This window comes from Mercenaria mercenaria, chromosome 4, assembly GCF_021730395.1.
Source record: "Mercenaria mercenaria strain notata chromosome 4, MADL_Memer_1, whole genome shotgun sequence".
NCBI classification, from domain to species: domain Eukaryota; kingdom Metazoa; phylum Mollusca; class Bivalvia; order Venerida; family Veneridae; genus Mercenaria; species Mercenaria mercenaria.
The window spans coordinates 51,718,018-51,736,497 of record NC_069364.1 but is presented as its reverse complement, the minus strand read 5'-3'; the positions used below and the strand labels follow the sequence as shown (position 1 = coordinate 51,736,497).

At 35.1% G+C, this 18,480-nt stretch overlaps 1 protein-coding gene across 2 annotated transcripts in view; it reads right to left on the bottom strand.

The window, feature by feature from the left end:
• Positions 1-2,494: 2,494 nt before the first annotated feature.
• LOC123551688 (cyclin-dependent kinase 8-like) overlaps positions 2,495-18,480 on the bottom strand; it is a 33,904-nt gene continuing 17,918 nt past the window's right edge. Inside the window, exons 9-13 of one of the 2 annotated variants that reach the window (XM_053541160.1) lie at positions 17,254-17,326; positions 14,736-14,833; positions 11,151-11,241; positions 10,221-10,337; positions 2,495-5,803 (exon numbers count right to left, since the gene is read on the bottom strand). In XM_053541160.1, the coding sequence (XP_053397135.1) occupies positions 5,690-5,803; positions 10,221-10,337; positions 11,151-11,241; positions 14,736-14,833; positions 17,254-17,326 (493 nt within the window). In that variant the 3' untranslated portion in view covers positions 2,495-5,689. The remainder of the gene's footprint in view (positions 5,804-10,220; positions 10,338-11,150; positions 11,242-14,735; positions 14,834-17,253; positions 17,327-18,480) is intronic. The other variant, XM_053541161.1, reaches the window with a different exon arrangement.

The window sequence follows — 18,480 nt, the reverse complement described above, 5'->3', positions numbered from 1 at the left end:
TAGATTTACACAATTCGAGGTCAATAGCAATGTTTTGGTCAAAGTATTCCGTTGATTCTAGTTTATGTAACATATCCATCAGATCACTACACCAGTTATGTTTGCATATTGAAAACCTGTTTAGAAATTCTGTTGTCATCAAACGTTATAATCATGTTCCAATACCGGACAATACTAAACCACCGTCTGTAATCACTTGGTAGCCATGCCGTGTTCCCCGTTAAAGCCAAAATTGGAGCAAACCTGTGTACTCCGATGAAATAACGAATCACCTTGTTTTGTATAGTGTCCATGGCTTGACTGTGTTTAAATCTCCAGACAGCAGCTGAGTAATTCAGTATAGCCGTGACATAGGAATAGAACATTTTTTCAAAGGTTTTAAATCAATTGTTTTGAATCTTATGTATCTTCGAGATGATTTATTTAGTGCACGTCCACCACTTTTAGCAAGCGCCTGGCAGGTTGAAGAAAAGTCCTTATAAAAGTGAAAGATGACCCCTAAATACAATGTACTTATATGAGTCAACTTTTTCAAGTACATTGTTGCCAATTGTGTATTGATATTCCGTCTATGCGGATTTAAGTTTTCTGAGGGGATACATTTCGATTTTTCAGTGCTAATTAACACTTTCTACTTACATAAGGTCAAGCATGTTGCAAGTTAGTTTCTGATGTTGCTAAATGCGCCATCGTCTGCATATAACAAAGGTGGCAGTTTCTGTTCACCGATTTCTAACCCAATGGCAAGAGCATTTTATTCTGATACTAAATCAGATATCGAGGACTAATTATTTCCCTGTTTTACGCCTGTGACGCAATTGAACCTGTCTATGTATTTCCCGTTTATACATACTCAAGATATATATACTTTTAATAGAACTGTACACTTTTCCAGCAACTTTATTCAGAAGTAGTTTGTACAACATCATATCAAAGTCAATGAAATCAAAGAAGACTGGTAAGCCTCTTATTTAGGAGTGAACTTATATTTTACTTATACATGACAGTAAGCTTATTCCTCTATAATTTATTGGTACCCGGACATCTGTGATCAATTTCGAAATATATGTCGAAACTCAATAAACGTGTTGTTCACACTTCATCAATTATTCTTATTAACAAAAGTAATATTCTTCTGCTATAAGGATGAACTACTAAACAATGGATGTCCAGGTTTTAATGGTGTTTATGGTTGTAGCCATATATCTATTATTTAGCATTTAGTTTTGGCAGAAATTTTGTTAGAAATAAATATTCGAAGAATCATTTTCCATAATGGCGGATTCCTAACAAAAACGCTAGTACATCCTTAAAAAAAACAATTGGGAGGTCGCAGTCTATGAATCGCGGGTTCGTGAGTTTGATCCTCTGGCCAGGCTTAGGTTCTCCGGGACGAATTATATAAAAAAAGACATGTGTCTGAAATCATTCGTCTTCTGCCTCTTATTCATTGATGGAAGTTAGATGTTCTTAACGTTTGATATCCTGATGAGAAACCGGTCATATTAGGTAAAATGATTCAATAGCTCATAGAACTACAGGGACTTTAATTTAAAATGTTTGAAAATGCAATATTTGTAAGAAAATGCCCTATTTCTTCATAATAAATATTTATGTATGCTCAGTACAGTTATAATCACCTTCTTTCCTGTTCGCTGGTGCAATGAAACTGCATGATTCTTTACTTTTTCTTTTATCTCATACAAATTGATAGAGGAAGTTTAGTTTTGACCGGCATCTTGCCTTGTCTTCAAGGAAGTTATTGAATATATGTAATTATACCTCGGCGTGCCGCCCCTTTTTAAACTCCGTGCTCATATTACTCTGGTATTAATACTGATTCCATTCAATGCAATTTATGAGTTTAAAGGTGCTTAGATTTTTTTATACAACTTCGTGTTTTTTCAGTAGTTTAAGAGTTTAGCTTATCAGAGACTAATTTAATTGTATACAGTAACATTCAACAAGATGACCTTATGGTAGGTGTGAGAGGTTGGCCAACCAAGATAGATCTGACTTCCTATTGCCGAGAGTACTGTCCGTTCTAAGGCAGTGTAATAATCCGCTTAACTCCCTGGGACCGAAATGCGACTATAGGCGTTATATTTTCTACCCCCGTAGCGCCGATATCCGACTATACGCGCGTTATCAGGACTCCCCAGGAAGGCGATTGACGAGTATAGTCGCGGCACCGAGATCATGCTGATTGTGACATGTATTTGTTAATTTTTGATAATCTTGGCAAAAGCAAAATTATTTTGCATACTGGGTATTATTTCTTAGATGTTATATTTAGTGCTAATTAGTTCCCTTGTTAAAACAAGTGTTTGCAATTATGCGGCCATGTAAAGACGAAATCCACTGTGTTTCGTTCATACTGTATCATAAAGGAGTAAAATAATGTCGTCTGCCAAAAATCTTTCTTAAAATAAAGAAAATATTAATTATCATGCAGCTTCTGACATATCAGTTCAGTCCGATGATGATTTACATATCAGCACTATATTTTTACATGAACACTAGTGTTGGAGAAGGAAACTGCCTTGTACATAATTATCAGCACTATATTTTTACATGAACACTAGTGTTGGAGAAGGAAACTGCCTTGTACATATCGGCACTATATTTTTACATGAACACTAGTGTTGGAGAAGGAAACTGCCTTGTACATATCAGCACTAAATTTTTACATGAACACTAGTGTTGGAGAAGGAAACTGCCTTGTACATATTGGCACTATATTTTTACATGAACACTAGTGTTGGAGAAGGAAACTGCCTTGTGCATATCAGCACTAAATTTTTACATGAACACTAGTGCTGCAGAAGGAAACTGCCTTGTACATAATTATCAGCACTATTTTTTTATATGAACACATAGCAATGGTGTGCTGTACAGGGTTACCATGTAAGGCACACCACTGCCATTTTACGTGTGTAGGATACAGTATCTGGAACTGAATTATTATCAGTATATTTAAAATAGGCTGTATATATAACTACAATTGCAAAAACACAGAAATATTCTGTATGGTAGACATTTTATGGTAACCAATGAAAGACCACGATTTTCAACATGATCCCATCATTTGCATTACTACAACTACACACATATTTTAATTGAGAGCAAAAGCATTGTTTTGTTTAAGGAAAGACAATAATATAAAAAAATAACTTCCATTCTTGCCATACAACAATTTTTCCATTACTTATTTCATTATTTACTTTCATCTTCCCATACAACAATTTTTCATGCAACAATTGATCAATTATGAAACAGCACATGCTTTTACACAATCTTACAGTCAATATCTTGGCACACAATATTCATACAGAACTGAAAGACATGTCTACTGAAAAATGAACACTTTTATCTGTTGATACAAGGTATTACACAACATTCAATACCATTCTAAAATTCTTTAGTAAAGTTCAAGTGTTGTGACTGAAAGAGCACTTGATATGTTATAATATATATTCAATGCTTTTCAGTTTACAATGTAGCTTTTAAATGTATCATCATCTCTGTGCAAACAGTGGCTAACAGCGTCTTTATATCAAGCGTTTAACCACTTTTGCTCTCAGGTGATGCTATAAAATATGTTATACAAATATGTGACAATGTCAGAACCAAATTTATCTAAAATAAACTAGTAGCTTGGTACAGACAAGAGGGATTCTCTGAAACTTCACCTGATGATCAAGGAATAAACACTTCTAAGTTTGAACAAAACTGGCACACAAAATGAGTAACAATTGTTGAGAGACAGAGAGACAGAGAGACAGACAGACAGACAATGTAAAGTACTTTACAAACGTTTTATCATATGAACCACTAAGGTAAAAATAAATATCAAAATAACATGGCTTCCAGCCACTTTTGTCTCTTAGAAAATTTCTGAGCCACTTTGTCATAAATAACTGATAAACAAATTTAGCTGTTAGTCATCAGAGCAAATGAACCAATCTTTTTTTTTCAAGTTTGCCCCATAAATGTAATGAGTGAGGGTTGGTATCCTGCATTCCAAGAAATATTTACTGAAGCACTGATTGTTTAGTGAAAGTACAAAGGTATCAAAATTATGGAACACCCTGTACAACATTATCTCATCAACACATCAAAATGGAGGTAATGCAATTACTAAAATGGTGTACTATGTAAAGAAAAGTGTACACAAAATATATAACTGATAAAATTACATGTTCCTACAAAGGATGAACTGTTGATCTCCCACCTTTACATATATATATAAAACCAAACAAGGCACTTGCCTATACAATATCAGAATTTATCTGAATTAACCCACTCTTCTTTTTGAAAAAAAATGAGTACAAATGGTAATCTTTTATATATCAATTAACACAGACAATTTTTTTCATTTTTCACAATCATGTAATTTTATGATGAAAATGATTACTACATGGTCCCAAAAGAAAACACAAAAATCACTCACATGGGGAAAATGGAAAGCCTTGACCTTCAATTTGGTGAACATCCATCAACTGATCATCAGAATAATCCATTCACAGCATTTTTTCTATTTTTTATCTCTATAGTAGACCCTTAGTGCAGTCAGTCTGAACTCTATGAACAATTATGAGAAAGATTCATCCAAGGAAGATACTGATTAAGTTTGATGAAGATCCATTTAGTGATTCATATAGAGAAGAAACCTGCTAACATGAAAAACTTTCACAAAATGTTAAAATGGGGCATTTTGACCAAAAAAAAAAAGCCAGAGTTATGTTACTTGCCCTGTAAGGTCAACTCATGATGCCAAAGACATGTATGAAGTTTGACCAGTTGTAGTTTTAGAGAAAACTGCTTTAGTGTATAACTTGTGACACAGATGCTGAAAAATGGGTCACAAAGAAAGCTCTACTACTTGAAAAATTTCAAATAGTCATGCTAAAATCATGTATTTTGATACCAGAATATAACAAAAAGCTTAACAGTCAATTAAGCAATTTTTACATATGCTAGAGTATTTCAAACATATGACTGATTGGTAATATATATGTACTGACATTATGCTGGGATATTTCAAACAGTTAACCGATCAGTAATATACTGACTTTATCATACTGACGTTGCTGGTAACTAATATACACCCTGAATTACCCAATGTATTAACACAACCATGTAATATATGCTACCTCGTTGATAATCTAACAAGTTTTCCAAATTTAATATCTCCCTCTTTCATAGACATTTCATACAGCACCTGAATGTAGTGATACATGTAAGGGGTATGTATATCTGCAACTAAGAAATTAGAATGTCTTTAAAATTCTAATCATCATATTCTTCACTCTAATCCAATGAGGTATTTCATTTCTACAGAAAAGTCTGTTTCTCTTTGTGTCTGCATGTATCCATCATCCTGAAAATGTGTATGTCTTGGCTAAAACTCCATATCTGCATTACACTTTTCATTAATCTTTTTTATAAACTTTAACTCTGTCTACTTGTAGCTGCATTCAGTCTCTGCACAATTTAGATGACAACAATATTGGGATTAGCTACAGACTTGTTTTATTCCTGACCCAGTAATACCCTCCATAAGAATTGCCATGATGTCCTATGGTAAAACTTTCTCAACAGTACATAAAAATAATGACAAAGTCGATTGGACATCTGATCTTGCTCCATACTGTTTTCTGTTTAACGTTTTTCTGTACACAAGTTATTAAAATCTCGGTTGAAATGCTGAGGATGATGACGAGGTCTGTGTGAGATTGTTGTTGTTGAAAGACATCTGCTGACTGCCCTGACCTTGACCTTGCTGAACGTTGTGGAGATGCTATAAACGACAAAAGTAGTTTACATTAATTTTTATTGCTATGAAGTTTATGAAAAATCAAATCTCATTACTGTTCCTTTACTTAACAATGACCATATATGTCTAACTGAAGATTTCTGTCCTTGCATACATTTCTAAAGCAAACTAATCAGCCCTGCAGACTAGTGTTGAACTAGCAAAGTGATACAAAGATCACATTTGGGCTGCATATATGTGCAAATTGTTAAAAAAAAAAAAATTCTTGAAAACTGAAATTTTGTTAAAAAGTGAATACATTGATTACATTTCCATTTTATTTTTATACCCTCCCCACACCCTGAAAAACTGAAAGTTTGGAAAATTATAGTATTCATCAATGCTGAGATAGTAACAAAAACTTAAAGTACAACTTGTTATGAAAATCCTTTGAATCTGTATTTACTCACAATTACATAGATTATACATATCCACTGAACACTGCCATTCAGTGATAACAACAATTTTATACAAAGATCTCTTTTTTTCTGTAGCTCAAAAATAAACAAGAGCTGTCAGTGGACAGCGCGCTCGACTATTCTCAGTGCTTGATAGTATAATATAAGCAATGAGTAAAACTTTAACATTACAATAAGCATATTCTAAGTCGAAAAGGGGCCATAATTCAGTCAAAATGCTTGATAGAGTTGCCTCCTCCTTTTTACAGACTGGGATCATGATGGTAAACAAGTATGCAAAATATGAAAGCAATATCTCACTGGACTTTGCAAATATTTGGGGTGGTACGCAAACTTTAACATTTATTCTAAGTCGAAAAGGGGCCATAATTCAGTCAAAGTGCTTGATAGAGTTGCCTACTCCTTTTTACAGACTGGGGTCATAATGGTAAACAAGTATGCAAAATATGAAAGCAAGATCTAAATGGACTTTGAAAATATTTGGGGTGGTACGCAAACTTTAACATTTATTCTAAGTCGAAAAGGGGCCATAATTCAGTCAAAATGCTCAATAAGAGTTGCCTCCTACTTTTTACAGACTGGGGTCATGATGGTAAACAAGTATGCAAAATATGAAAGCAATATCTCAATGGACTTTGAAAATATTTCGGGTGGTACGCAAACTTTAACATTTGTGTGACGCTCACGCTAACGCTAATGCCGACGCTGGGGCGAGTAGGATAGCTCCCCTATTCTTCGAATAGTCGAGCTAATAAAATATAGCCTGTGACAGTATGCCCAGTTTTATACATACTTCATACATACCATAAGCACTGTATAGCGGGAGGGGCACATCAAACTTTAATTACAAGAAAATCATGCATAGTTAAGAAAATCAGCGAAGCAACATTTTACAAAGAAAATGTAAGTGAAGCAGGCACTGTACAACCCCTGAAAACAAGACCACACTGTTGTTATAGCATTACACACATCAACTATGTTCTTATGATGATCAAACAATACCGATACTCTATAAGGAAACACTTTGCTGTTCTATAATAAATCTCTAGCAGTTTCCATTATATTTTAAATTAAATTGTGCGAAAAAAAAAAAGTTTTAAATTTCAATGTATATTTTTCTTTTTGCTACACATTTTGTCATGATGCCTCACAATCTGTGACTTAAAGATGAAAACCTATGCCTTCTAGGACAGTTTTCATTAGGTAAAGAAATTGTATCTATTTAAATGCTTAAAATTTTATTTGATTTTTTTTTCTGTTATATCTGGCCTTGAAGTAGGATCATCATTGACAAATATAATCTACAATGATACTATATTTACATGAAATACCAACTCCTCTGCAAGTTACAAATTTCTCCACTAAAACGTGAGGATAAATAGAGACTGCTTTTAAAAGAAAAACTTCCCTCACAAATTACTTTATAATGGCTGTATGAATGGATATGAAATATCTGGGTGTAACAAAAAGACTCATATTTGGAGGAAGACGAATTATACAATAAATATTAAGCAGCAAAGTGTCTGTGATACAATTTCTTTTTTGGGTGGAATGTAGAATCAGTTTTTTTTTTGTGGGTGTGGAGGGGGAGAGGGGGTGGGGGGAGAGTGAGGATGTGGTCAGTCACATCAAAATGATTATAGGTCATGCTTAATGGTGGAGGAAGACCCCAGGTACCCCTCCTTGCATTATTTCATCACAGGCAGCACCTATGTAGAACAACTAACCTTGCCTAAGCAATCTGGATAGCTTCATCACATATATATGAAGAATTCAACACCCAAAGTAAGGCTTAAACATACATCAGTGAGAGGCAATTGATTCTAAGTCAGTGACTTTAATAGAAAGGGAAATCATTTAATGTAATGAGGATATTGTATGTAACCATTAGTAATCAAGAAGAGCAAACAGGACGGCCATGGTGACCTTTTACCTCTCACCTGAATACCATTGCTCTTAATTCTAGGTGAAGTTCACAAAGACCCAACCTAAGTACATGCTCTGACACCCATGACTTCAAATAGAAAGTATGTAGGTACAATAATACAAGAGTTACACTGAACGTAAATGTTTAATAGTTACATGGAAATTATTCATAAATTAAGAGAACATACCTCAGCACCCAACAGTCTGACCTCAATAGACCCCTGACCTGACATTTGATTTTACAAGTACAAGAGTTGTTCACAAAATATGTAGACTGATGTCATAACTTCAAATCTTGCCAACAAAGACGTGTTAAATTTGTATCATCTCGAACAACAATGTATCTGCTACAAATATACCAAAATTGGAAATTGTTACCGTGCATTTTGTCTTTATTGCGGTCATTTGTTTAAGTAAGGGTTATGCATACCAGTCCATGCATACCAGCACGTGTTCGACATGTCTCAATAATGTAAATTTCTGTAATCAATATGATTATTTATTTTAATCTATAAAAGTATACTGAACAGTTTCATATTAAAAATCAGAGTATCAGCTGAAGAAAAAGAGTTTTCATTTCAAACAAGATATGAATCTTTGTTGATGTAAAAAGTACATTTAACAGATTTAACAGAATGCATATAGATATTAGAATTTTTTTTAGTTTATTTCTCTGTAAATCATAAAAATCCATTTGTAGGTGCATTATGCCATATAAAGTTATTTATATTATTACTAATTGATGATTGAGCTCTATTGCAAAGATAGGTCAACTAAAACTCTTGTTTTCTTCAGTGATTAAGAAATGCTGTGTTTTTTTTCTGTGCTGAGGTTACAAATAATTGTATTTTATTAGATGCACACTGCAATGTTGTTATGGGCACATTGTACCTGTACTACGCAATGTTTAGATACTAGTCTTGTACTATTAGAATATGGGCAATAACATAATTACTTTAACAATGTGTCTGATTATGGACAGATGGACAAACATAGTAATTACTAAAATGTTTTTATCAAAAGATGGACCCTACTAATATAAGTAGCTGCCAAAGTCTAGTAACATTCATTTCTTCATAGTGCCTGTAACCCTTATCAAGCCGGACATGATTGGTTCTGCCTTTGCGACCAGTGCAGAACATGATCAGACTGCACATCCATGCAGTCTGATCATGATCTGCACTGTTCCCCATACAGTCAGTATCTTTTTGGAATGCATCCCTTTTAACAGTTAATGGTACTGTTCGAATTGAAAGATGGACAAGTTCATTATAAAAATTTAGCAGGGTCAGGGTTAATTTAGTTGCTAGCCTGTATGTAAATTCAGCATCTTGCTGGAGGAATGAATTTCCACCCACTGAAATAACTGGTATGACAAAATTATTGTGTTGGTGATCTAGTATGATTCAATTAATAATTAAAATATCTAACAATCTGACTAGTATTGACATTTTTACAGCTGTTTTCTCTGAAGTTGTAATTCTGTAACTTTAAAAGTTAAAGTTGTAAGTATTTATGGTTTATAAATATTTTTGCAATTTGAGAACTGAATGCAAACTTAAGATTAATGTTACAGATGTAATTATTAAACAAATTCTAACTTTTCTGTTTGCTAAAGGCAGCCTGTAGCAGTATTTCAGCCCTGCGAAGTATAAAGCTCTAAAATCTAATGCAGTACTGAAAACACCATTCTCAAATCCCGCACAACCATTTTGTTATTAAGCAATGAAACTGAGAGAGAATACAAGCAGCATTCACATAGAGTGGTTATTACAATTAACAAGCACATCACAACATTCATTTTCATTCCATGAAACAGCAACAAGTTCATGCTTTGTATAGTCTATTTCATAATAATGGTAATTTTCGTTCTACAACATCACTGATTCAGACGCCTTAAAATCACAATAGGTAAGAATTTTGTCATTCTAAATAGATGGTATTTAACTCAGTAGATGTTTTGGGAACATTCCACAGATTGCATATCTGGAAGCTTCTCTATACAACAGTGTTACCATGACAACAAGTGGTCTGATTTTACCGAGGCTATACTGTACCTGATACTCAGTAGTTACCATAGAGCTTGAGGTAGATGACGTCGGGGGTAGAGTTCTCACCCGCTTTGCCGGGGGTTGCTGTCCATGTGTAGAAGATGCATCATTGCCAGTCTGTTGCTACAAAAAAATTGCAGTTTTTCATCACAGAAAATTGGTTGTAGTGGTTATAAAACTGAGTTTGGAGACCAGTCTCAAATCTCTAGCATCTGATTGGTTGATTCTGAGCACAAATTTGATATTGACCAATGGCAAGATTGCATTCTAAGACTGGTCTCCAAATTCATTTTTATTTATTAAGATATGCACAGAGAATATTGGCAAGCTATACAAGTCCACCTACTGTCTTCAAATCATGAAATTCTATTAATATCACTAAAAATTTTATCTGAGATGAGACATGCTTTTTTTAACTGACCTTAAAAGGCACAAGCATCATAAAAGCTGAAACAAACTAGTCAATTAACACTTAGGTACTGGGTACTAAAAATCTGTAAAAAGAATCATTTTGTTTCAACAACCCTGTGACTTTTTTTTTTTTTTGTTAGAAAGAGAATAACATGAAAGTCAGTTCATTTCAAATCTATAAACATCTCTTATGAATCCTTTACCTAAGCCTAGAACCATGTCAGCCCTTTAGACCTACACATGTCTGCTTTAATTTTCTACATGGTCAATATCAACCGCGCCATGGGAAAACCAACACAGTGGGTTGCGACCAGCATGGATCCAGTCCAGCCTGCGCATCCACGCAGTCTGGTCAGGATCCATGCTGTTCGCTTTCAAAGCCTATTGCAATTAGAGAAACTGTTAGCGAACAGCATGGATCCTGACCAGACTGTACGGATGCACAGGCTGGTCTGGATCCATGCTGGTCGCAAAGCCATTATGCTGGTTTTCTCATGGCATTGCTCATATCAGTATTGTTCGTACCTTACTAGCTGCTCCTGATGCACCTTTATCTTCTTCATCATCGGCCAGAAACTCTCGTTTTGGATATGGAATTTGGTAGGTTTCAAATACACTGTAATATAGAGAAAACAGGCCATAACAAATACACTGTCATTTTGCACACAGTATTTATAAGGTCACTGAGCCCAGTGGCTGTGAGGCAAAAGAAAAAGACACTAAAAAGACACTAACAAAAGAAAAATCGGTGACAAGAGATGCTCATCTGAATGACAGAAACAAGGGAAAACAATTTGGCTGGCAAGTGCTAGTTTGACAACACTGGTACTAAGTATGGTGTCAGCCATCATGGTTGCAATTCTGTAATCTAACACATCTGGCTCTTCAATGGAAGCCAAGGTATATTGCAATTGCAAGGGTTGCAAAGTGGTGTTGGTTGGGGGTGGGGTGGGGGGGGGGGGGGGGGGGGGCGCGGATTTTCATCAAAATTGCAAAAATTGGCCTGATGGTTTAAGAGGAGATGTTGTTTACATAGCTATGATGTATGATGTTACATACCAAGTCTGATGATGATCCATCCTGTGGTTCATGAGAAGAAGTACTTTACAAGTGTTTGTAAATTAAGCTCTAGCAGTCCCTAAAAGGGGCCAAGTGCCCCCTACTAATCAAAAATGTAAGGGACCTTATAATAATGCTTCAGACAATGTTTGATGAAGACCCATCAAGGAGTTAATGAGAAGAAGTTAGTTAAAGATATTTCTATTTTTGACTCTAGCAGCCCGTAAAAGGGGCCAAGTGGTTGAGTGTCTCCAATTGAACAAATTTGTTAAAGGACTTCATAATGATGCCACAAATCAAGCCTGATGAAGATTCATCAAATGGTTCATGAGAAGAAGCCATTTAAAGGCATTTCTAGTTTTAACTCCAGCGGTCCCTAAAAGGGGCCAAGCACTCTCTAACTGAGTGAAAAAATTTTGAGAGGACCTTATAATGATGCTACAGACCAAGTTTGATGAAAATCCATTGAGTGGTTCATGAGAAGTTGTTGTTAAAAAGTAGTTTTATTTTCAGTCCTAACGGCCCCTAAAAGTAGCCAACTACCCCCATTTGAATAAAGTTATGAGAGAACTTTCTATCGATGCTACAAGCCAAATCTGATAAAGATCCATCAAGCAGTTCATGAGAAGTCTTTTTAAAGGTATTTCTATTTTTAGCTCTAGAGGACCTTATAATGCTGTAAACCATGTTTGATAAAGATCCAAAGAGCAGTTTGTGAGAATTCGATTAAAGTTATTTCTAACTTTAGCTCTAGTCGCCTTTTAATATGTATAAAATTGGGAGAGGACCCTATAGCGATGCTACGGACCAAGTTTGATCCACTGAGCAGTTCCTGAGAAGAAGCCTTTAAAGGTTTTTCTATTTTTAGCTCCTGACTAAGAAAAATGGTAAAGACTATGTTTCTAGTGACCTGTTCATGAGTAAAAATGATGACATTTTTTATGGCAACAATGGAATAATTGGAAGCAGAACCTGCTATTTGGAAAGGAAAGGGCCTTCTATCCCGAAAACTGAAAAAGCAAGCTATCTAGAACAAGTTCTTTTTAATGTTGATAGTTCTCTACAGAGAATGGACTTCGTGCATGCCTTTCCTTGCAAATGTGACTCAGTTGTAAACAGCTGGTGTGAAAGAAGAAGACAATATAAGTGGCCTTCACAAAGAACTATAGAACATATCAGACATCTACCAATGTATGTTGTTCCTATGGGGAAAAAGGAAAGTAAAAATGAAGATTTCCAGTGGCGAATAAGTTTCATTATGGCAGAAACAGAACTAATAAAATTGTTCAATAACACTCAGATTAAAGTTCTAGTACTTTTAAAACTTCTCAAAAAACATATATTGCAGCCTGTCTGTGAGGACATTTCAACTTACATCATTAAAAATGTTATGTTTTGGATCTGTGAAGCATATCCACCAAACAAGTTTCGACAAAAGCCCCTATTGAGCCATCTGACTGATGCACTGACGTTGTTAAAAACTTCAGTGCAAAACAAAGACCTGAAGTGTTATATGATTCCAGAGCAAAATCTTCTAGAGGGAAAAATAAATGATTGTGAAAGAGAGACAATAGTTACTAGAATTGACCAAGTCCCTTTGAAAGGACAGGAACTCCTTTACAAATGTTTCAGAAATACACTGACAAACAAAGAAATATATGAGTCTGCTCTTGCACCATCCTTTTTTGGAAACTTATACATGAAAGTTGCTTTGAACAATACTAAAGGCTTAAAAGCAGAAGAAATAGCTGAAATTCATGTGTCAATATATCATATTAAAAGTCAGTTACAGTTAATTTTTCAGATGAGCCCAGACTATATTAAAAAAATATACAGATATGGATGGAAACTTTATTTTGTTAAAGACAAATATTGTAGTAAGCATCACTGGTTACCTAGATACATAGAGAATAAGAAACATAAAACTGAAGCCAGAAATGTACACAAAGAACACAAAAACGTGAAGCAGGACAAATATGCAATTATTACTGGAAGCTTGGATGAGCCACCTAGCAAATCAAGTCTCTGCCTATATAACAACTATAAGACATTCATGAATTTTCAGTTGCTTCTGATATTTTTTTGTTACTGTACAAGTACTTATAGAATATGCTCCTTCAATGTTGCAAGAATAAAAACAATGTCTATCACACTACATCTTGCAGCTTATCTCCTATATCTTACACTACTACTGATTCAAGTTCTTATCATGAAGCATATAAAACTGAAGTCAAAGTATGACATATACTATCCCTGTGTACCACGGGGCTTGTTTGATTTACAGATCAACTTGATGTTTCTAGCGAGTTTCATTCAGTTTGCAATGCTGCCGGACATTTCAACATACATACTAAGATATCCTGTAATGTTTCGGGACATTAGAAAGTGGACATTTGATTACTTGAAACCTGTATCAGGTATTTACATGGAACAAGTAATAGGACTTTCTGTTGCAGCAATATTCATTTGATTTTTTAATCATCTGTGAATGAGTTGTACTCCTGTTAATTCCTTGCAACTGCAAGACGTGTCTTTCGTTTTTCAATATATTTTTAAAAATAGCATTCAGTAGTTGCTTGTGGTTTTCTATTTTATGCAACTCTATGAGCTTATGACTGTTAATCAATATCTGTAACAATACTATCCAGCTTATCTGTTTATCATTAAAAGATATTATATTTGTTTGTTTTGTTTGGTTTAACACCGTACCAACATAATTAAAGGTAATTTTTCCAGCTGTTTATCATGGAGGAGGACCCATCATGCCAAATAATATCTCATCATGGGTGGGCACCTGGGTAGAACCACTGGCCTTCCGTAAGCTAGCTTGATGGTTTCCTCATATGATAGAATCCTACACCTTATGTCTAAGTTTCAAACTACAACTGTAAGGATAACTGATTCCAAGTCAACAACCTTAACCAATAAGAGGCCACTTACAGACATCACTTACAGATTTTTTGAGCTGTGGCTTCCAGGGAAATGTGAGACATGTCTTTTAATATAATCTGGAGATCTGACCTTTAAGAAAGAAAGCAAAATAATACTAACTCTGTAGCAGGTTTTGGTTCTTCAAGAAAATATGGATCCATCATTGCTTGCTCTGAGGTTATTCTTTTGGTCGGGTCCATTGTTAGCAACTTCTGTAGCTGTCAATATCAAATTGTAATGACATGTGAAATTCAAATACTATTACTGCAATTAAGCAACTTAACCTTTAACCTGCTGACAGCAAGTGATTTTGCCTTTGTGACCAGTGCAGACCAAGATCAGCCTGCACGTCCTTGCAGGCTGTCTGTGCAGGCTGATCATGGTCTGCACTGTTCGCTATTCAGTCAGTAAATTTTCAGCAGACTCCTTCGAATAATAAATGGTACTGCCAAAATTGAAAGATGGACCAGTCCATTTTAGAAATTTAGCAGGCTAAAGGTTAAGATTAACAAACTCACAAACAGATCACTATTTAACCTATAAACAAGGTCACCAAAGAGTGTAGTACAAATTAGTTACATCTTTAATGGTATGTCTCCATTGCAAAATTAAATATTAATATAACTCAGCAGGTAAATGAAATAATAATAAGAGTTTTACTATTGAACAATGACACAAATTGCAAAAATATCACACGCCTACACCCCACCCACCAAAAGAAAAACAAGAGGACCATGATGGTCCTGAATCGCTCACCTATCCCCACATGACCCAGTGTTGAACTGAGTATGACGTTGTTATTTCTATTATTTGACATAGTGACCTAGTTTTTGAGCACATGTGACCTAGATATCATCAAGATAAAAAATTCTGACCAATTTTCATGAAGATCCATTGAAAAATATGACCTCTAGAGAGGTCACAAGGTTTTTCTATTATTTGACCTTATGACCTACTTTTTGAAGGCACGTGACCCACTTTTGAACTTGACCTAGATATCATCAAGGTGAACATTCTCACCAATTTTCCTGAAGATCTCATGAAAAATATGGCCTCTAGTGAGGTCACAAGGTTTTTCTATTTTTCGACCTACTGACCTAGTTTTTGACCGCACATGACCCAGTTACGAATTTAACCTAGGTATTATCAAGCTGAACATTCTCACCAATTTTCATGAAGATCCATTGAGAAATATGGCCTCTAGAGACGTCACAAGGTTTTTCTATTTTTAGACCTACTGACCTAGTTTTTGACCGCACGTGACCCACTTTCGAATCTGACCTAGATGTCATCAAGGTAAACATTCTGACCAATTTTCATGAAGATCTCTTGAAAAATATGGCCTCTAGAGAGGTCACAAGGTTTTTCTATTTTTAGATCTACTGACCTAGTTATTGACCGCACGTGAACCAGTTTCGAAATTGACCTAGATATCATCAAGGTGAACATTCTGACTAATTTTCATAAAGATCCCATGAAAAAATATGGCCTCTAGAGAGGTCACAAAGTTTTTCTATTTTCAGACCTACTGACCAAGTTTTTGACCGCATGTGACCCACTTTCAAACTTGACCTAGATATCATCAAGGTGAACATTCTGACCAATTTTCATGAAGATCTCTTGAGAAATATGGCCTCTAGAGAGGTCACAAGGTTATTCTATTTTTAGACCTACTGACCTAGTTTTTGACCGCACGTGACCCAGTTTCGAACTTGACCTAGATATCGTCAAGGTGAACATTCTGATCAATTTTCATGAAAATCCATTGAGAAAGATGGCCTCTAGAGAGGTCACAAGGTTTTTCTATTTTTAGACCTACTGACCTAGTTTTTGACTGCACGTGACCCAGTTTCGAACTTAATCTAGATATCATCAAGATGAACATTCTGACCAACTTTCATAAAGATCCCATGAAAAATGTGACCTCTAGAGTGGTCACAAGCAAAAGTTTACGCACGCACAGACGGACGGACGAACGCCAGGCGATCACAAAAGCTCACCTTGTCACTTTGTGACAGGTGAGCTAACAACAAAAATAAGACAATATACCCCCTATGTAACAATCTTCATGCAACAATACCATTACTTTTAGCTCTTTGTCTTTTCTTCACACTTCTGACAGTCTAAGTAATGATTTATTTGAATTACCAATAGGGTGACTGGAAGAAGAAGCTTTTTATACCCAAAATCAGACTGAGCTCTTAATGAAAACAACCCACACACATCAGTATTTGACTACACTCACCCTACTACCCATTCCTGCATGTGTATTTTTACAATAATCATACTTCTGAGAGACAAGAAAATTATTGGTTTATTTAAAATCAAATCAACAGAAGCTGCTGGCAATAACAGAACCAGATGTATGAAGATTTCTATAACTTACCAAATGGAATGCTTTACTATCAGACTGCAGTACAACTGCTGTATGAAGATTTCTGTAACTTACCAAATGGAATGCTTTACTATCAGACTGCAGTACGACTGCTGTATGAAGATTTCTATAACTTACCAAATGGAATGCTTTATTATCAGACTGCAGTACAACTGTTGTATGAAGATTTCTATAACTTACCAAATGGAATGCTTTACTATCAGACTGCAGTACGACTGTTGTATGAAGATTCCTATAACTTACCAAATGGAATGCTTTACTATCCGGCTTTATCTTATGCTTCTCCATATATTTTGTAAGATTACAATTACCATAACTGAAAAACAAGAGGCACTTCAATCAAACCAAAATCGCCCACCTGCTTAGCTCAGTAGGGAGAGTGAAGATCTACTGATTGCAGGGTTGTGAGTTTGTTCCCCAGTCAGAGTATACGTTCTCTGTGACAATTTGATAAAAGATATTGTGTCTGAAATCATTCGTCCTCCATCTCTGAGTCATGTAGGGAAGTTGGCAGTTATTCAGGGAGAACAGGTTTGTACTGGTACAGAATTCAGAAACACTTGTTAGATTAACTGCCCGCCATGAAATAACCAAAATATTGTTGAACAAGAGCTGTCAATGGATAGCGTGCTTGACTATTCTCAGTGCTTGATAGTATAAACTATGAGTAAAACTTTAACATTACAGTAAGCATATTCCAAGTCGAAAAGGGGCCATAATCCAGTCAAAATGCTTGATAGAAAAGCCTCCTCCTTTTTACAGACTGGGGTCATGATGGTAAATAAGTATGCAAAATATCAAAGCAATATCTCAATGGACTTCGAAAATATTTGGGGTGGTACACAAACTTTAATATTATATCCTTAGTCGAAAAAGGGCCATAATTCAGTCAAAATGCTTGATAGAGTTGCCTCCTCCTTTTGACAGACTGGGGTCATGATGGTAAACAAGTATGCAAAATATCAAAGCAATATCTCAATGAACTTTGAAAATATTTAGGGTGGTACACAAACTTTAACATATATTCTAAGTCAAAAAGGGGCCATAATTCAGTCAAAATGTTTGACAGAGTTGCCTCCTCCTTATTACAGACTGGGGTCATGATGCAAAATATCAAAGCAATATCTCAATGAACTTTGAAAATATTTGGGGTGGTACACAAACTTTAACATTTGTGTGACGCTCATGCTCATGATAACGCTGACGCCGGAGCGAGAAGGATAGCTCCCCTATTCTTAGAATAGTCAAGCTAAAAATGGTGTTAAACCCAAAACAAACAAACAAATCAAAATAAAAAAGATCTTTATGCTATTGTTCAGATTCTATGGCAGCCAGTTTTGTATTTTCTAAATGAAAACTTACAATAATGTCGAGGTATTCCTATATTCCATTTAAACAATATACATACATTATATCAAACGATTAGAACTTTAGAAATATTTAAATTGTAAATAAAAAACACAAAAATGT